General features: G+C 41.6%; 1 protein-coding gene across 3 annotated transcripts in view; it reads left to right on the forward strand.

The window, feature by feature from the left end:
• The first annotated feature begins 3,362 nt into the window (after positions 1 to 3,362).
• Positions 3,363 to 19,752, forward strand: part of LOC102847706 (leucine-rich repeat-containing G-protein coupled receptor 5-like) — a 224,564-nt gene continuing 208,174 nt past the window's right edge. For all 3 annotated transcript variants that reach the window (XM_006886088.1, XM_006886089.1, XM_006886090.1), the window contains exon 1: positions 3,363 to 3,614. In XM_006886088.1, coding sequence (XP_006886150.1) covers positions 3,403 to 3,614 — 212 coding nt within the window. In that variant the 5' untranslated portion in view covers positions 3,363 to 3,402. The remainder of the gene's footprint in view (positions 3,615 to 19,752) is intronic.

Below are 19,752 nucleotides of genomic sequence, written 5' to 3' on the forward strand. Positions count from 1 at the left end.
AGAAATATAGACCAAATAACAATTTTCAGCAGTCAAATTGATAATTTGTTAAAATTGACAAATTGTTTCCAAGCTTCATTTCACTTATTTGGAATTTAAGGAGATTAGAATCTATAACATTTAATCACTCTCTCTATTCTTCCCTTTTAATTCAGAAAATCATAAACTTGTTAATGAGCAGATTCATCCAGGAAGAAATCATATTAAGAATGTTCATAGAGGCACAGAAATCTATACTTTTTCCCCCTTAATTTTGGAGAGTGATCAAGCAAGTTTGGGACTCTCTAGATTAAAAAAAAGAAGAAGAAAAAGGTGGGGGAAAGCATCCCATACAAATGGGGCAAATCAATTTCCCAGCGCTGATATGTTATTGCTGTTGGTGTTAGGTGTCATTGAGTCCAGGATGATTCCTACGAACAGCCTGGCCCTATGCTTCACCACCTTCAGCATCTCTGACACACTTGAGCCCATCGCTGCAATTACAATCTCTATCTTGTTCCTCTTTTTCGCCGCCTGTCCGTCTTTTCAAAAATGATGCCCCTCTCCAATGAATAGCCTCTCCTAGCAGTATGACAAAAATATGTGAGAGGAAGCTTTGTTATCTTTGCCTCCAAGTATTAATCTGGGCTGCACTTATTCAGAACTATTTCCCAACACCACAGCTCAAAGACATCAAGTCTTCTTCTGTCATGCTTATTCATTGTCCATCTCTCAGATGCACAACAAGTGATTGGAAAGACCATGATCTGAAGCAGGCTCCCCTTAGTCTTTGTTTTAATAAAAATAATTAATAATAATAATGATGATGATAATGTGTGCACCGTCAAATCGGATCTGACTGGTACAGGAGGAGATTGCCCCTCCTTCTCCAGCAGAGCATCTGGTGGATTTGTACCGTGTATCTCTGGGATTGCAGTGCAGCTTCTTGCCACCAGGCCACCAGAGCTCCCTTTCCCCTTTGTCTTCAAACTGGCATCATTGCCCCTCAGTACTTTGGAGAGGTATCTGACAGCAGACTTGTTGTTAATGTGTCGTCAAGTCACCTGCGACTCATAGCAGCCCTATGTACAATAGCTCTGAAGGCTGTTCTGTCCTGAGCCAGTCTCACTGGCTCAAATACACCTAACCCTATTGCCCCAGCTACGATATCAATCTATCTCATCCGGAGTCTTCCACTCCTGCGCTGTGCCTCCACCCTTCTAAGCATAATATCCTTCTCCAAGAATCGGTCCTTCCTGGCCACATGCCCAAAGTATGTAAGATGGAGCTTCAAAATCCTGGTCTCCAAGGAGAAACTTGGTTTTACCCTCTCCAAGACAGGCCTATTTGTTTTCTTGGCAGCTCTTCTCCAGCACCACAACTCAACAACATCAATTTTTCTCCTATCATCCTTAGTCATTATCCAGCTCTCTGATGCATAGCAAGTAAGTGCAAAGACCATGGACTGAATCAGGCACACCTTAGTCTCTAGACTGACATCGTTGCTTCTCAGTACTGTGGATTTACCTAATGCAATTCATCTTTTAATTTCCTGACTGCTGGTGCTAGCAGTGTTGCTTATGGAGCTGAGCAAGCTGTAACTGTTAACAACCTTAATCTCTTCTCCATCCATCATGGTGCTGCTAATTGGCCCAGAGAGGAGAATCTTTGTCTTCTTGACTGTTGAGCTTCTATCCACATTGAAGACTATAGTCCTTGACCTTATGGAGCAAGTGCTTTAGGTCCTTTTCAGTTTCAGCAAGCAAAGCTGTGCCACCTGCATCGTAAGTTGTTAATGAGTCTTCTCCAGACAACTTAGAAGTTAGTATATGTGAAACGGAGCTGTACAGGCTAAATGGGGGGAGGAAGGGCGGTAGAAAATAAGAAGGGTCTCTAAATTCCTGAAAGACTCTAGGGCAGTTTGTGAACCGGTGTGAAAACGGTGTTTGATGAGCTGGTGTGGCAGGTTGGGGTTGGCATTTGTTTCCACCACTGATGCTGAGGTCCACATGTATCTAACTGCAAACTTCTATCTGAGGCCTTCTGAGTCTTTATTCTTCTTTATCCTGCTCTTCTTGAAGAATGTTAATCCCTTGCATGGGGATAATTGTAATTTCTAGAGACCATATAGCACAAAGCAGAACTATCCCGGAAGGTTTTCTGAGGCTGTAACTACTATGAAGTCAGATTACCACATCATTCTCCCACGCAGCGGAAGGTGAATTCCAACTGTCTTTTTGGTGAGCAGCCCTTGGCCTCCAGTGCGCCTCAGGGCTGCTTCTTCAGAGTTAAGAGCGAGCCTTTCCCCCAGGCGCTCTTCAGCTGTGCTCGGAGGACAGAGCCTCTCACCTGAGAGGAAGTAGCCGCCCTTAATCCTCACAACCCCTGAAGGGACACCTGGGCTGAAAAGGCTCCCAGACAAAAACAAACCGCTGTCTGTGCAACAACGCTCTTCTAAAGATGATTTCTATGGGATCCCAACCAGCTTTTAAAAAAAGAATTAGTCAGCTCCACTTCCCCACCCCGGATGAGTTAAGAAGGCAGCTCACTCAGGAGCTGTATTTATTTAACGATTAGCCCAACACTTTGATTTCGGGGTAAAAGCGAGCCAGACAGTGCAGCACAAGGTAAGGATCAAAAAGGCCACCCGTAGTGTCGTTAGCCAAGGGACGCCTGTCTTCTTTTCCTGATAACGTAACTCTTCTTCTGGACAACATGTTAGTTTTGGTGGGTTTTTCCCTTTCTTTTTTTCCTTAAACGATCCAGGTATCCCATCATGAGCTGAAGCGACTTGGAGGAAGCATGCTGCACGCATCCTTTAGTCTTTGCACGTGTGTGTGTTCATCTGCGTTCGGTCCCTCTTGGATTCCAAATCTGGGTCGCCAGGACACGGGAGGAGGTAGTGTCCCCTGCCCGGAGGTACTGAGCGCTGGAACCGGCCCCCTGAGGAGCAGTCCGGGACTCGTCAGCACCTCGCCCCGCCTGCCGCCTGCCTGCCTGGCAGAGGGAGAGGAGGGAGGGGATGGAGGAGGGAAAGTGGGGCCGGGCCGGGGGTGCCTGGGAAGCTGGGCTGTGCTGACGTCACTGGGCGCGCAATTCGGGCAGGAGCGCTTTAAAAAACAGGCGTGCGTGCGGAGATGCTGCTCCAGACAGCGCAGGCCGCCTGCAGAAGCAACACGAACCACCGCCACTGCCGCAGCTGCAACCAGGGCCGCTCTGAAGGCCCGCACGGCGGCGGCGGCCACGGCAGGGATTCGTGGCACTTCGCGCACCAGTTCAGGGACAGGACCGCGGCGCCCCGCGCAGCCGGCGCCAGCTGAGCTCCGAGCGCCCGGTGAGCGGCGCCCATCGCTCCCAGGTCCGCAGCGGCCCGCGCTCTGCCCTCCGCCGGCGGCCGGCCCGCGCGCCCCAGCTTGGCGCACCATGGACATCTCCCGGGTCACCGTGCTCCTGTCCTTGCCCGTCCTGCTGCAGCTGGTGGCCGGGGGCGGTTCTCTGAGGCCCGGCGCGCCGCCGCGGGGGTGCCCCGCGCACTGTCAGTGCGAGCCGGACGGCAGGATGCTGCTCCGGGTGGACTGCTCCGACCTGGGGCTCTCCGAGCTGCCCGCCAACCTCAGCGTCTTCACCTCCTACCTGTAAGTGCGCTCCTACTCGCTCCCGAAAGGAGGCTGAGAAAAGAAGGGGCGACTGGCCCCAGACATGCCGGGGGCTTCTGTAGCGGAGGGACGGGGCGGGGGAGTTTGCAAAGGGCATCTTGACCAGACCTGCGTGGCCCCCGGGGAGATGCACGTGTCTCAGGGGAGCGCGCATGCACTTTCTGGGGACTGCAGGGAAGTCACTTCGAGAGCAGACCATGCCACTCCCACTGCCCAAAGTGCTGGCATACCGAGCCTTCCCTGCCCAGCACTGGGCACCGTGCGGCGTGCTAAATGCCTCCTCGTGTAGGCATTAGAGTGCAGAGTGGCCATTCCAGTCAAGGTCAGCCAACCCAGATGGTCGCCCTCGCATCCCCTGGGTATCCAGCAGAGACACACGTGGAGATGCGCCGCCAGAGCGACCCCAAGGAGAACCCCCGTTTGCTCAGCTCCGAAGGGGCTCACTCTGCATCCCTTCGCAGTGCGGAGTGATGTAACCGTCTCCTCCCCTCTATCTTCCTTCTCTCTCCTACATTCTTTTCTTTTCCTCCCTCCCGTCCACGTTTGCTTCCATCCTCCTTTTCTTCCTTTTTTTTCTTTTTAAACAAAGTAATTCAAATGTGGCAACCGCAAACCTCTGATTAGGGCTGCCAGAACGTTATCTTTACCTTTGGCTGCCCGAGCCGCCCTTTGAAGTGCCCGCGGCCCGCGGTGTAATCTTTAACCATCTCCTCCTCCCGCCGAGGGAAAGGGAAGTGGGTTGAAGTCGGCGGGGCGGGTAAACACGGAGGGGCGACCTGAAGCCTCGCTGTCATCCCGGGGATCTACCCCCGTCCCCTCCCCCGCCTCACCTCGCGGAGCCCCCGCGGTGGAGAGGAGGCTGCGGCTCGTTTCATAATTTGGTTTCTGGAAAACCCAGGCCCGGAGGGTAACAGGTGGTTGGGCAGATGAAGCGGCCCTGGGGGAACCAGATTCTCAAGGGAACTAAAATAACTACCCACCCGCCCCCCTTAGGGAATCTGCCACCGGACGAGGGGAGGCGGCAGGGTGGGACTGGTGCTGGCGACCCCCAGGTGACAGACACGTTTGGATTTTCATTCGAGGCGCTGCGGTGAGCCCATCCCAAGCCTTTGCACTGTTTCGGCTTCTCTGATGTACCTTGGCAGGAACGAACGGGGATGTTTATGAACTGATTCTTTCCTCTACTGAGTTGTTTTCTGAGGCAAGAAACATGAAGAGGCTTGCGCAACGCCCTAGGTAGTAGAGCTGCTTTTTCTGGAGGCAGAGGCAATAGGGGAATGATTTCTTTCTTTCTTTCTTTCTTGTTGCTTGCCCTAAATTGCCTTGAAAGCTGGAATCATCCTCTCCAGGAGGCGGAAATGTGAATTTTGAGCGAGTGAACATTTGGGAGGGCAGGTTCCCACCCCTGAGGGCAAGTGTCACAACTGTGTGTGTGTGAGCCCAGGACCCGCGAAACAGCAGAAAAGTATTTCACTAGGATGCCTCACAGTGGTCTCTGAGTCGGCTACAGAGTGAAAAAACCTCAATCCCCAACTTTCTGACTGAATGGCTAAAATCAGTATTTCGAGGATCATGTGTTCTGTACAACGGATTTCTGAGATCCCTTTGGCAATTTCCCTTAAGCCTGCAACTGTTCTTCCCCATCACCCTGAAGAAATTTGACCATATCCAAGGAGGGGATGTAATCCCTCAAAGACTGACCTCATAGTTAAATCGTCCACTTCAGTTATAAAACATGCTGAAGACTGCAGCCAATATCTCTAGGAATAGTGTCAGAATGCCTCCCCCATCCCACCCTCCCTGCTTCAAAGAGAAAGCATGTGTGAGGCTTCTGTTACTGAAAGTTGGTATAAAATGCAGCTTTAAGCCATTTCCCACATCCTCCACATGCATTTCCCTGCGTCCTCCGAGTGCTGGGGACCTCTTAGCCCCACACTCCCTGATAAACCCCTATAAATAGGATACCATCAAGAAGTTAATAGTCATTTATTTCTTATGCTATTAGATAACAGCTTGAACCCTGGTCTAAAGGGGAAATTTCCAGGGTCCTCTAAAATATTAAAAGTGTGTGCACAGTGGCACAGTGAGTATTAATTTTTTTTTTCTAATGGTTAACATTTCAGAGGCTCTAAGTGCTCACTGGAGAAGCCAGTCTTGGGGAAAGAACCAAACTGACACTCTAGCTAATGTGTGGTTTGAGATGAGATATGACTACTGCATGATATATATATTTTTTTAGTTTTGTTGCTTGTTTTTTTCTATTTTTTTCTTCCGCAGCAGCAAACTTTAAGGGTCAATGATGCCCTCTTTTGGTTACACCTAGTATTGTCTACCATACTATACGGTGTGCCTTCACTTGTACAATCGTAGCTCAAAAGAGAAACTGGATCTATGCATACCAGACTAAGGGATGCTAGGCTTACACGTTTTTTTCCTAAAGAGATAACTTCCTTTGGCTTTTGAAACAGGACCCTAATTTTCACTCTACTGATGCGCAGTGGTAAGCTTTGTTGTGAAAGCACAAGTGTGCAAAGACCTGTGTGGCTGATGGGCCAGAACTACTATCTTTTCTTGTTTGTAGTAGGTTATCAACACTTATTTAAGTCAAAGTGTTATCTCCTAATCTTCATTCACACCAGAAAAGAACAAGATTTCACTTTCTTCAAACTGATATATGACAGCAAGTTCTAGCTCAACATATTGACAAATAGACTTCCTATTATCTGATAGCTGGCCAGTCAGGTTTATAGGTAAAGAATGTCTCCTAAATCTCCTCATCTTAGAAGACAAGACTTGGTTAGGTGCAGTTTTATCTTTTTCCTTTTCTGCCAGAAAAATTAAATCGCAAATCAGTGCAAAAATTACTATTAACTCTCATTTCTTACTGAATTGGATTCCCTAATAAGTTTGTAATTGAACCTTAAATATGGGTGATGGGAAACAAAGTGTGTGTGTGTGTGTGTGTGTGTGTGTGTGTGTGTGTGTGTGTGTGTGTCTTTATCTGTCTCCATTTGTTTGCTAGTGATTACAGACTCAGGTTTTACCTTTTAGGCTAATAAAACTAAGTAGGAATTCAAGTGTAAGCCAAAATTGACATACAAAAGCAGATAATAATTGATTAAATGTTTGATACATTGTAACTACCAGTAGCAAACTTGCAGAAATAATATAGTTCTAGCATCTAATTTTATTGGAAGCAAGCTTTTACTCAAGAAAAAAAAATGGATATCCTAATGGGGACTTAAAAGTGAATGTTCTTGCTACTTTGATGTATCTTTCATGTAGTTAGTGTGGCATTCAGGTAGAAAACTAAACACCAAAGACCATCCAAATAACAATTTATAATTCTCTTTATTGCTGTAGAACTATATTACTTTTAAATTAAAATTGAGGTTTTCCCCCACTATTGCTTAGAAACATAGGCATCTGATTATCAAGTAAAGGTATATTCTATGAACCAAGGAAACAAAAAGAAATGTCTGTTATGTTCTTTTTAAAATGTAGTTTGATTGCATTTCCATTTATAACTGGAGTGGAATCAATCATGATGCTAGTAAGAATTAATCAAAACTTTCAATCAGTTAAGTATGAGTCTGGTATCACATGTAAGTCTTAAGAATTTAAGATGCAGGCTCAAGAGTAAAGAATATTTTTAGAATCTTTTCTGGAGACAGTTCATATATTTCTGCTCCCTGCCAAACAAAGAAAAGTACTTTAGAAAAAAAAATTGTTTCTACTTTCAAGATGGTTAGAAAAGCCTTAACTATTAAGGTGATCTTAAGTTTAGATCAAAACTTCTATTTTCTCTACAGCCCACTTTTTAAATTTAAAAACAATACATATTGTCAATGACTTTTCTGAATTTTAATTAAATATTTTCTTTTACTCCAGAATTCTAAGGCTTCCCCCCCCCATTAATGTTTTCATTAGAATTATCTTAATGTATTTTAAAACTGAAAACCAGCAAGTTCTTATCCAAACAGTTTTTGGCACAAAGATAGACCAAATATAAGACAGATGCTTCATAGAAATATATTTTACTGAATAGCCTTAACAGACACTAGACACTGTAAGAGCTTTGTGAGGAGAATGAATTCTTACCTATCATAAACGTGCTCGTCTTCAAGCAGTCCTTTCTTTCCACCTGCGTTTTCTTGTTCACAGTAAAAAAGTTCTGATGAAGCAACAAAAGGTAACAATCACAAGTGAGTTAGAAGATTGGAATCAGGAAATAACCTTTGTAGTTAAATAAAATGATGTGTTGATTCTGGAACAATGCACTTCTACATGTATTTAAAGACATTCAGAAACACAGAACTAGTCTAGACTTCTCAAAGATAACTTATTTCTTTTATTTGCTTGTTTTTAACTTCCAAAGGCATGTGACCGTTAAGAAATAACATCTAAGGAAGCCATTAACACACAAAAGGTACCATAAAATGTAAAGATTGCAGTATATTTATAGTTTTATGGCTAATATCTAGTTTCTGCTTACCTTAATAAGACATGTTTATCTCTCTTCTGCCAAATAATACAGTTATTTGAGGTGGAAACTTAAGGATGCTTCTGATTAATCTAAACGTTACACTATCTCACTCCCTCACTCACATTGCAGTAGAGCTGGAACCAAGTCAGAGCTGACCCGCCGCTGGGTTTCTGAGGCTGTAAATCACACCATCTCTCTCTTGAGATTCTAGTTGATATAAAGCATCAGAAAGGCACATTCTTTGGTTTAACAATACAACTCTCTACAGACTACCTTCAGGACTCTCCATAGGCCATCAGCAGAAATCAAAAGTAGTGGTATTAATTTCAGCACTTGGCAGGTTCGTGGATTAAATTGTTTGGTGTCTCCAAGGGACCTTTTCAAAGTTCTAAGGAGCGATGATGATGTCAGTGTGAGAACTAAGGTGCACCTGATTCAGTCCATGGTCTTTTCAATCACTGGTCATGCATCTGAAAGATAGGAAATAACGACGCTTCAATGATTTAGATCCTCCCAGAAGAACTGTGGGTGAGCATTAACATTACTGGTAAGTATATTTGTTTTCTCCTGGACACAGAAGCCTTTCTATTTGGTCCTAAAAGCCTTCTGAGGTCATTTTTATAAATTTAAAGTAATACTAACTCACATATTTCCATGTAAACATCTTCAAGTAGGTATTGTTGATAAATTGAACTCGTCATGAGAAGGCTAGTTCATCTCTATGAGATCTAACCTCTTTATTCATATTACAATGTTTTTGTTCAAAGATTTTCATGTAATAGAGAAGTCAGTCAAACTGGCATTGATGTTACAGTTGACATGTTACATACCAAACAACACTAGCTGATTACCTAGTCATCTTGCTATCTTTGGAAGGTCATAGTAGAATTTCATTTGTTAAAGCTGTTCATGAATCCCATTACAACTTTAGTATTCCTAGATCTGTCAGCATCCATCCATGTTTTAGTCAACTATTCTAGAAATCAACTACATGCTCAATTTCACCTGTGGAACTCATGACCTGCAGGAAAATTAAACATTTTATAAACTATATTGAGGTATTTTTCATAAAAATTCTCACAATACAGAATTAATTTCATTCTCCATGGCTTGCATGATGGGAAACAGAGCATACCTTGAAATCTATGACATTTTCTCCCATCTCTTTCTGTTAATTTGTGTTATATTTATTAAGCCCTATGGGAACACCTTATACTTGAAACAGATAAGTAGAAGGACATTAGTAATTTTATTTCATGAAATGAAATAACATAACCATAACAGGTGGAGGAAAGTCTGAAATTGTCAATAATTTCATCTTATTTGGATCCAAGCAACAACCTTGGTACCAGCAGTCAGGAGATAAGAAGTCGTATTACTTTGGGCAAGTTTACTTTTAGGGACCTCTCCAAAATACTGAAGAGCAATAATGTCAGTCTGAAGGCTAAGGTGTGCCTGATTTAGGTCATGGTCTTTTCCATTACTTGCTATGCATCTGAGAGTTGGACAGTAAATTAGTATGACAGAAGAAAAATGTATGCCTTTGAGTTGTAGTGTTGAAGAAGAGTACTGCATATCCCATGGACTGTCAAAAGAATGAACAGCTATGACTTGGAAAAGCTGCAGCCAGAGTGCTCCTTGCGGGCAAAGATTGGCAAAGCTTCATCTCTCATACTTTGGACATTTGCTAGGAGAGGCTATTCCTTGGAAAGTTATGTCATATTTGGAAGATGAAGGTCAGCAAGAGAGGAAGGCCCCTGATGGGATGGATTGACAAGTTAACTGCAGCAATGGACTCAGGTGTATTAAAGATGATGAAGCTGACACAGGATAAGACAAGGTTCAAATCTGTTTTTCTTAGGGTCTCTAAACTCAACTTGATGGCACCTAGCAACAAGAACAACAGGTTTAATAGTAGAGAGCTCTGGTAGCATAGTCTGTAGGAAGTTTCACTACTAATCTAAAGGCCACACCTCTGTGGCTGTTCTAACCCACAAGCTAGTCCTTGGAAGAAAGATGAGCAATCTCCTGCCACTCCATTTGCAGCCTCAGGATGCCAGGAATGGGCCAGCCATGAGTTGGTTCCAGTGAGTAAACGGTAATACTTAAGGAGATCTGTGTTGTAGTGGGTTGGTCATATGTTGGTCTGCAGTTTGAACCCACAAGCTTCTCCAGGGAAAAATAAGGCATCTTCCTCCTATAAAGATTTACAGCCTGGGAAATCCACTGGAGGGCTCCATAAATCAGAACTGATCTGATAACAGTAGCTTTAGTGGTGATTCTAAAAGACTGCTCACAGGATGTTAACGTTAGAGAGAGAACTCTGTAAGAGATTCTTCATAAGCAGGAGACTTTTCTACTGTCTTATGTATTACTTCAATTCTCAATATTTAAATCTAGACTTGGAGAAGTTGCAGTGTGCTTTAAGAGCTCACCAAGGACCACCGAGGCCCTTGAAACAATCTCTCTTGAAGTCAAATACTCCAAGACAGAAAGACTGGCTGCCTGGGCTCCAAGGTTTATTCTCCTCAATAGGCTGTGTTCTTTTCCAGGATAGGAAATGTTCCACTTTTTATCACAAGTGGCCACACCAGTGCCTGACACTTGAAAGATGTTCAGTAAGTATTTGTAATGATGACTTTAACAGAGTTTCCTGAACCAGTTGCTAGAATTCCAGTGCCTAAAATAGTGAGAGAGAAATGAATGCCATTAGTCTGCAAGTAACCTGAACATTGAAGGCTACTAGTAACTCATAGTTAAGTCACATTCTAATATGAAGCGGAATTGAATTATGTTCCGCTTAAATGATACATTGAGTTGCTTGTTTTAAAAAACTGCATAAGAGTTTACATATCAAAATTAGTGTGTCATTTTAATAACAACAGTAATCACAAAAGCAACTGACATTTCAGTCATATAACCACACCAACCTTCTGACATTGATGCTACTATCATTCCTACTTTGGAGGCCTGTAAACTTATTTCAAGGATATTGTCATTGCTAAAAAACTTTTTTTTTTTTAACTTCTTTGAAGTTATCCTCAGGTCTGATTAACCGCAACACAAGAAAACCAGCCTTCTAATTTCTAGTTATGCCTCAGAAGAATTGTAACTAGTGTTGAAATAGTTCACTGCTGTTTTCTTTTTGGAAACATAACGTACAAAGCTCTAATATCAGAAATAACTCTCTGAGGAATTCTAAGGCAATATGAAAACTTTCATTTTCGGGAAAATAAGCACTAAGTTGTATGGCTTAGGGACAATATTTTAGGTTTAGAAAGTATTTACTGAAAAGAGAGATTTCGATAGTCAAGTTGGTTTTAAGTACAACAGAGCGAAACTCTGCCCAGCTTGGGGCCCACCCTTAGAGCCGCTGCTGTGTTCGAGACCACTGTGGGGGCCAGTGTCAAGCCTTCTCTTTGTCCTGGCTCTTCTGCTTTACCAAGCCCAGTACCCTTCTGCGTGAACTGGTCCCTCCTGAAAACATGTCGAAAGTATGAGATGAAGTCTCACCATCCTCACTTCCAAAGGCTATTCTGGTTCTATTTCTCTTCCAAGACAGATTTGTTCATTCTTCTGCCAATCTATGATATAGTCAATATTTGTCACAAATGCCACACTTCAAACATATCCTCTTCAGCCTTCTTTATTAATTTTCTAGTTTTCATATGTACACAAGGCAATTGAAAATACTCTGGTTTGGGTCAGGTGCACCTTAGGCCTCAAAGTAATATCTTTGTTTTTCAACCCTTTAAAGAGTTCTTTTTTGGCAAATTTAGAAAATACAAAAGAGTCTGATTTCCTGACTAATACTTCTGGTAGGTTGTATAGATGGACTGAAATAATGACTACAACAATGCCCGTGGGTATGACAGAGCCTGAGGATGGTGAAGGATAGCACGAGGTTCAGATCTGCTGCTCTCAGGGACCATATGAGTCATAGTTGACTCAATGGTACCTAACAGTAACTTCCAATGGGTGTTGATTGTGAACCCAAGTTCAATGATTGAACTTCAGTCATTCCTCCATTTGTCATGATGGTGCTTATTGGTCCAGCTGTGGGAACCTTTCTTTTCTTTATTTAGAGGTCCATACTAAAGCGTGCACTTCAAGTCCTTTGGTGGTGGTGGTGTTAAGCACCATTGAGTTGATTACAACTCATGTTGTTCCTGTCAAGTTGGAACTGACTCATAATTGACCCCTCCAGTGGGTTTTCAGAGACGATAAATAGCATGGGAGGAGACGGCTCATCCTTCTCCCAGGGTGCACCTGGTGGATTTGAACTGCCTTTTTTTGGTACTCTTTACCCATTAGGTCATCCAAGCTCTCACAATTCATAGCAACCTATGAACAGCAGATCTGAACCTTGCCTTATTATCACCATCCTCGTGATTCCCTCCACACTGGAGCCCATTGTCGCAGTGGCTATGTCAGTCCATGTTGTTGAGGTCTTCTTTTCTTTCTCAGACCTTCCACCTTTCCCAGAATGATAGCTTTGCCCAAAGCCTGCCCCTTCCTGACAACATGGCCAAAGCATATGAAACAGTTTCACCATCCTTGCCTCTAAGGAGCACCCAGGCTGCACTGACTCCAAGACAACTTGTTTGTTTTTGTGACTGTCCATGGAGCATTCAGTAGTCCATAGTAGGTACCTCTCAAGATTTTCATTTTCTTAAAACCACAGAAACATTTTTTCCCCTTATTTCTAAGCAAAGATGAATTGTATAACTGACAGAGCATAATAATAAGCTCATACCTTCCTAGGCAAAAAGAAAACATTTTTCTTTCCTATGACTAGATCTATGTGTAGAGTAGTTACATTCTTCTAAATTATTTCTCATGTTAGTGAGATAGAAACTTTCTTAGTAAGCCAATTTTACTTATGCTTTATTCTTTAAAGCTGATTATTTAGTATCACAAAGGTTATCATAGCGTCATACTGAATGGAAAATTATCTCCACATTTTATTTATGTAAAAGCCTTGTCTGCTTTAATAATTAGGCCAGTAAGGCTGACTTTAAATTAGGAAGTATGACCCTTTGGAACAAAGCAGAGAAAAATCCCCTCTTTCAAACAAAGAAGAACCTTTCCTAAACTATCTATTTATTTATTTCAGTTCTATTTATTTGCTGCTGTAATGGTAATCATTTTATTGTATTATTAAGTCAACATGAAAAACCAATAAGTGACCAATTAGTTATGAATTTTAATCAGTATAAAATAGCTTCTCAAGTTAGAACTGATGTTTAAAAACTTCAAGTAAACTTAAAGTATGGTCTCTAAAATGTCTTAAAGCAAGACTCTTAGATTTTAGCTTTTCATTAACACTAATAATTTTCATTTTAAATATTTGAGCAGTCTCTAATCTTTAATTGTCTCATTTTTAGTGTAGGCATTCATTTCTCATGCTCAGTTTATCCTTCTTGCCTTCAGAACTAGTTTTGCTTTATCTTCTGGTGAGGATTGTGGTGGCCCAGGAAGGAGAAAGCAATCTCATGGCACACTAACACACACAAATAAGGCACAAAGAAGAAGCTGTTCCCTTTGTACTACTTACTCAGTGGAAATGATACATGCATCGACCAGGCATGGCAGTGGAGAGCCAGCCCTTTCAACAGGAGAAATGAAGAGCTGGCTGTTGAAGGCACCTTCAATTTGGTTTAAAAGCTGAAATGCAGAAGACAATCGTCCTGGCAGAGGGAGCCCAACTCCAGCTGAGAACGCGTGCACTGAGCTGACCTTCTTCATCAGCCTGCCAGCCGAGATTAAGCTTTCTTCAAGTGGTCCCTTGTTAGCCCAGGCTATTCCCCAGTGTTGCTCATCTTTCACAACTGGAAGCCAAGTGTTTCAACTGTTACTCAATTTTGCAGCCAAATTCCTTTATTTCCTCCTTCCTCCCCCTTTTCTCCCTCACTCTCCACATGCACACACACACACAAACACAAACCACAGTGGCTAACCATACATGCATACCTTTCTTTACAAAGTCTGCATCTGAACCCTAAGAAGAGAGCCCATTTTTTTTCTTTCACTTAAAAATAACTGGTAAATATTTTTATGCTTACTTTTTTCTTGACTAAGTAGAGCAGGGACTCCTATAAAAGATGTCCATTTGCAAAAATAACTTTTCTTTGATCAAAAGAGCCACAAAACTTCTCAGGAAAGTAGAAAAACCACACATGATCTCAAATGGAAAAAATATAAAGAATTTGCTGAATTTTTTAACCTTAATACATAACAAAGATATTATTTTAAATTTGCTTGGTTATGTGGGCTGTCTTACAACTTTCATTGTGTTGTGTTTGGGTTTATCCAATGTTGTTTTAATGAGTTTATTGGTCCAGCATACAAAACACCACATAGCACTTGAAGTCCTTAAGTTATAAATTCTCTTGTGAGGTACTTACTTGAAGGAACTGTTACATAATCAGTATTTAAATCTATTAGTATAAGACAACTTTTCCGTTTTGGTTTAGCTATACCGTAAATATTATTTGGTTATGAAAACCACATAAAAATTTCTAAGGAGGAGTTGCATTCCTTAGTAATTTATTTAGTGTATGCATTGAGACTTGTACAATAAACGTTTGTTTCACAACTCCAGATGACCTTGGAGTAAAGACTAAGGGAAAGGGGGGGGGGGGAATCTTCTTTTTATTTTCTCTTCATGAGTTCTGTCCTGAAGGCATCCTTAGCAAGCATGCTTGCTTTTGACAATAAGCCTACTCTCTGTTAGGGTATCCACTGTCCAATAGACTCATTGTTAGGGACCATAGAGTTGATTTTGGCTCCTGTAGACCTCATGTGACAAAGTATAAAACTTCTCAGTTGGGTTTTCTTGATTGGAGTCATTTTAGAAGCAGATCCTCAGTTCTTTCTCCTGAATCCTCAACCTCTCTGTTAGCATTCACACACTTAACCATTTGTGCTACCTACATGCCTACGGAATGGCAAGAAAGATGGAAAAGCTAACTGAAGAAACCTGCTACCCACAGAGCCATGTGAGCGAACTGTTTGTGTAAAAGGTGGAAGTCTTCAATAGAAACCCTGTGGTTGGAGCTCCTGGGTGATGCAAATGGTTGATGTGCATGGGTGTATACCCCAATGTCTTCCTTTACCCTCTTTCATCCTTCACTTCTAGATAATGTCAGAAGGTCTAAAAAGAGGCATTTTCCTTATTCTGGACACTTTCTTCCCCAAACTTCCCTTTAAACTCCAAAATGAAGGGACGTTTGGAAAGAAGAGGCTTTGAGATTAAGGTATCAACTCCAAGTACCTCAAGAGTTTTGTGGATCTTTTTTAAAATTCAGGGAAGCTACAACACTATCCCTGTGGTGGGAGGAGATTTTAACTCACCCTCAGCCCTCTTTTCCCCAGCAGCTGTTGTTCTCTGGGACTTTAGTGCAACGGAGAACAGGAGGAAGTTCGAGTTTTTTTTCCCCTTCTTTTTTTCATGAAGTCTTCGAGCTCGGGTAGCATAAGGAAATCCTAGTTAAACCAGATTCTCCCAGCGTGTAAGCATATCTCATTTGAAGATCTCAAAGGCTTTAGCAATATAATTAACTGACAGTAAATATCTACCTTCCACCCTACAGCTGCTAGCCTTGCAGTAAAATGTCCACTTCCCCAGGGTCAGAAAATCACGAGAAATATTAGGTGAATATAGTTCCCAGTGACTACTACACAGTAATATGAATCCCCCTTTGTCTTAGCTGTAGAAACTTCCCAGAATGTAGTTGTCTTCTGGAAAGGAGAGGCTGATTTGGGGTAGCTTGATGTTAATAATATTAAAACCGTTGCAGAGCTCGAGCTAATAGCTAATGACATTTAGAAGAAATCCTACGATAAAGAATGAGAAAGAGAATTTTTATCCACCAGTTACTAGGATGACTAAGATGTATACCTTGAATCATATTACACAGTGCAATATTGACATGTAATTGTGAGTGATTGCTCCAACATTGTCCTAAATGCTCAAACAAACTGGATTAAAATCACCTACGTGTGTCCTAATGGTGTTTGATGAGACAAGGGCTATGTCTTGTCACTGAATGTAGAGTGGAAGATGCGAGACCTTCATGCCACAAATGAAAAAATTTGTGCTCGTGATAGGTGAATGACATTCCCAAAATCACATAACTGGGGAAGATGGATTGGAACCAAAATCTCATGGAACTCTAAGCTAGTGCTCCTTTTGGCACCATCTTGCTTCGATCCCAGGCAGTCAGCTGAATTTAAAAAAAAAATAAATAAATTCCTCAGCTCTTTAAAAAAATTTTCTACTACATTGTCTTTAAGAACAAATTCTTTACATTTTCCCTCAACCCACCCCCATCAAACTGTACAACTCCGTGATTAATCCTTCCTCCCCCTGCACATCTTTTAAATGTTTCTATAGCACCTAGAAAAATTCACAGAACAAAAAATTTTAGCTTGAGAAGTAAATAATAGCCCAATCTTCTGGTACTAGTGGTAAATCATGTGTGTGTTGTCATTTCAAATTTCATGTATAACATTAATTTGACCAAATTTTGTTCTTTCTAGTTGCCATTGGGCTGTTTCCACTCTTGACCAAATTTAGGTATCTTTAATGTTTCTTGGGACTGTTCCCTCTCTTTTCTACCTGTGAAATTGCCCTGGTTGAAGTTCTCCTCACTTTTTGTCTGGATAACTGGAAGTGTCCTGACTTTGGTTTGTATAGCGACTCCCCACAACAACCAAACACACACACACACACACACACACACACACACACACACACACACACTTTATCTATCTCTATCTATCTATCTATCTATCTATCTATCTATCTATCATCTATCTATCTATCATCTATCTATCTATCTCTGCCACCCTATTTGTTTGTCTGACTCTAAACATGGCTCCCTCATATTTAATCCTTCAATGGTTTCCTGTGCTTTCATTAAAAAAGTTTAACTCTATGTTTTTGCCCACAGAGCCAGTTTCACTTGCCTTACCTCCCATGTGCAAACACCTATGTCTCCTCCCTTCCCACCCCTTACTCCCATGCTCAAGCATATTCAAACTGTATCCAACAATTTCTCATTTCATGGCTCCAGGTGTTCATGTACAGGTTTTGGTCTCTGCTTAGGATGTCTTCTCTCTCTCTCTCTCTCCTTCTCTCTAATCCTGCCACACTTTTATGAATTAATGCATGGTCAACTTAAATGTCACCTCTTATGGGAAGCCTTTCCTGACTCCTCTACTTGGAATATCTTTCTCTGGTCCCCTACACATTGGTAAGCTCACCTCTGTGACAGCATTAACAACATCATTACTACTATACTTGATCTACTTGTCTGCTTCCAATATTATATAGTTATTATTGTCAACTGACCCTTTACATAAAACATTACATAAACAGAATGTAATGTTGCCCAGCCCTGTACCATCTTCATGTTTATTGTACACTTATTCAGTTGTCTTATTTGACCAAGAAAAGGAAGTCACCCTACAATTTAGGTCAAAATATAGAATCTCTGTCCCTGAGCAATTTCAAAAGGGCATATGTAAGGGAGAATCAGCATCATTTTTTCCTCTTGGTATACAATCTCTGTTCCCCTAAACTCTATCTGAGATTTGCAATTCAAACCCTAAGGTAAACTGTGTTGTTCTTGTTATGGCCCATCAAGTTACCTGTGACGACGCATAAAGACCCTATGTGCAACAGCCCTAAACTTTGCTCTATTCTTTGCCAATCTTATTTTCTCTGACATGCCTATCCCCATTATCCCAATGACTGAATCAATCCATCTCATCGAGGCTCTTCCTCTCCTGTGCTGTCCCTTCACCCTCCCAAGCATAACATCCCTTTCCAAGGATTGATCTCACCTTGCAACATGTCTAAAGTACATCAGACAAAGCTTCAGAATTCTTACCTCCAAGGAGCAGCCCGGCTTCACCCTCTCCAAGATGAACTTGTTTGTTCTCCTAGCAGCCCATGGTATGTATATTCAATACACTCCTCCAGCCCCACAGCTCAAAGGCATCAACTCAATATTGGTTCATCAATGGTAACAATTATATACCAAGAATGCTCAAAATTAAAAAAAAACCTGTATTGCCACCAAGTCAGAACATAATCATAGCTAATTCTACAGTAGGTTTGCAAGGCTGTAAATCTCATGGGGGAGATCACCCATCTTTCTTCAAATGAGTGGCAAATTCATTCAAACTGCCAAAGAAGCACAGCCTCTGGGTTAGTGGAGCAACTCTCCATGGATTAAGCAGCCAAAGCTCCTGAGAGGAATGTAGATATTAACAGAGAAACAGCATAGGGGCTGAGGTATGAGAGAGTATGGGGGTCATGTCTGATAGCCCTTATACCATTAAAGCCCATGAATTTACCCTTTTTTTTTCTTTGATGATCTTTTTAGCTTTAGGTCTTTACATTTAGGTGTTTGATTTATTTTGAGGTAGTTAATTTTTGTAATGATCTGAGATACAGATCTTGGTTTTCTGCAAATGGATATCCAGTCTTGCCAGTATAGTTTGTTAGAGACTGTCCTTTTTAAAAAAAAAACTATTAATTTTAATGAACATGTATAGAGATTTTGGATTTCCATTCATTTATTGTTGCACTTTTCTCCCTGCCCAGCCCTCCCCCACCAACCCCCGGCCCCAGTTCACTCCTCTCTTTGAAAAGCAAAAGAAAAATTCCTTCTTTGGTATACAATCCCCCCGCACCCCTCCCACCACCCACTCCACCATAGTGGAGTAACACTCCACTATGCAACCTTCCTCCACTTAATTTTTGCCTCTCTGCCAACTATCTATGGGTAGATGGATTTACTTGTGAGTTATCAGTTAGGTTCCATTATGTGTCTGTTCTTGTACCAGTACCAAGCTGTTTTGACTACCAGAGGTAGGTAGTAGATTTTGAGACCAATAATGAAGCACCAAATTTGTTTTTCAGTACTGGTTTGCTTACTTGATTTCCTTTCTTTCCATATAAAGTCAATAACTAGTTTTCAAATTTCTTTAAAGAATGGAAATGGATTCTGAGTTAAGATTACTTTATATCTTACAGATAGCTTTCTGTGGCATTGGCATTTTCACAATGTTAAGTCTTCCTATCTATAAACATGGTATATTCTTCTATTTATGTAAATCTGTTCTGATTTCTTACGATAGTTCTCATACTTTTGAGAGAGTATGCAAGGAGTCTTTGTTCTTCTGCACAATTTTTCTGTAAACATAAACTGTTTTTGAAAATGAAGTCTACTTTTAAAAGTCAAGTCAAAATTGTTTTACAAAATTCTTATACATAATGTGCAGAGAGCTGGAGTCAGAATATCTAAAGGACTGAACTCGCTCAGCATTTCTTAAGCTGAAGGAGTTGATAAACAAATTCAAGCTACAGGTGGCAATACTTAAGGATACTTTGGGTAGAATGTTAAATGATCCAGGAAGTACCAAAAGAAGATGGAAGGTGTACACAGAGTCACTGTATCAGGAGGAATTGGCTGACACAGAGGAATTTCATGAAATAACATATGAACAAGAGCCTATGGTGATGAAGGAGGAAGCTCAAGTTGCTCTGAAGGAATTGGCAAAAAACAAGGCTCCAGGAGTTGACAGCATACCAATTGATTTATTTCAACAAACAGA

Source organism: Elephantulus edwardii, unplaced genomic scaffold, assembly GCF_000299155.1.
Source record: "Elephantulus edwardii isolate Elephantulus edwardi_28Jun2011 unplaced genomic scaffold, EleEdw1.0 scaffold00047, whole genome shotgun sequence".
NCBI lineage: Eukaryota > Metazoa > Chordata > Mammalia > Macroscelidea > Macroscelididae > Elephantulus > Elephantulus edwardii.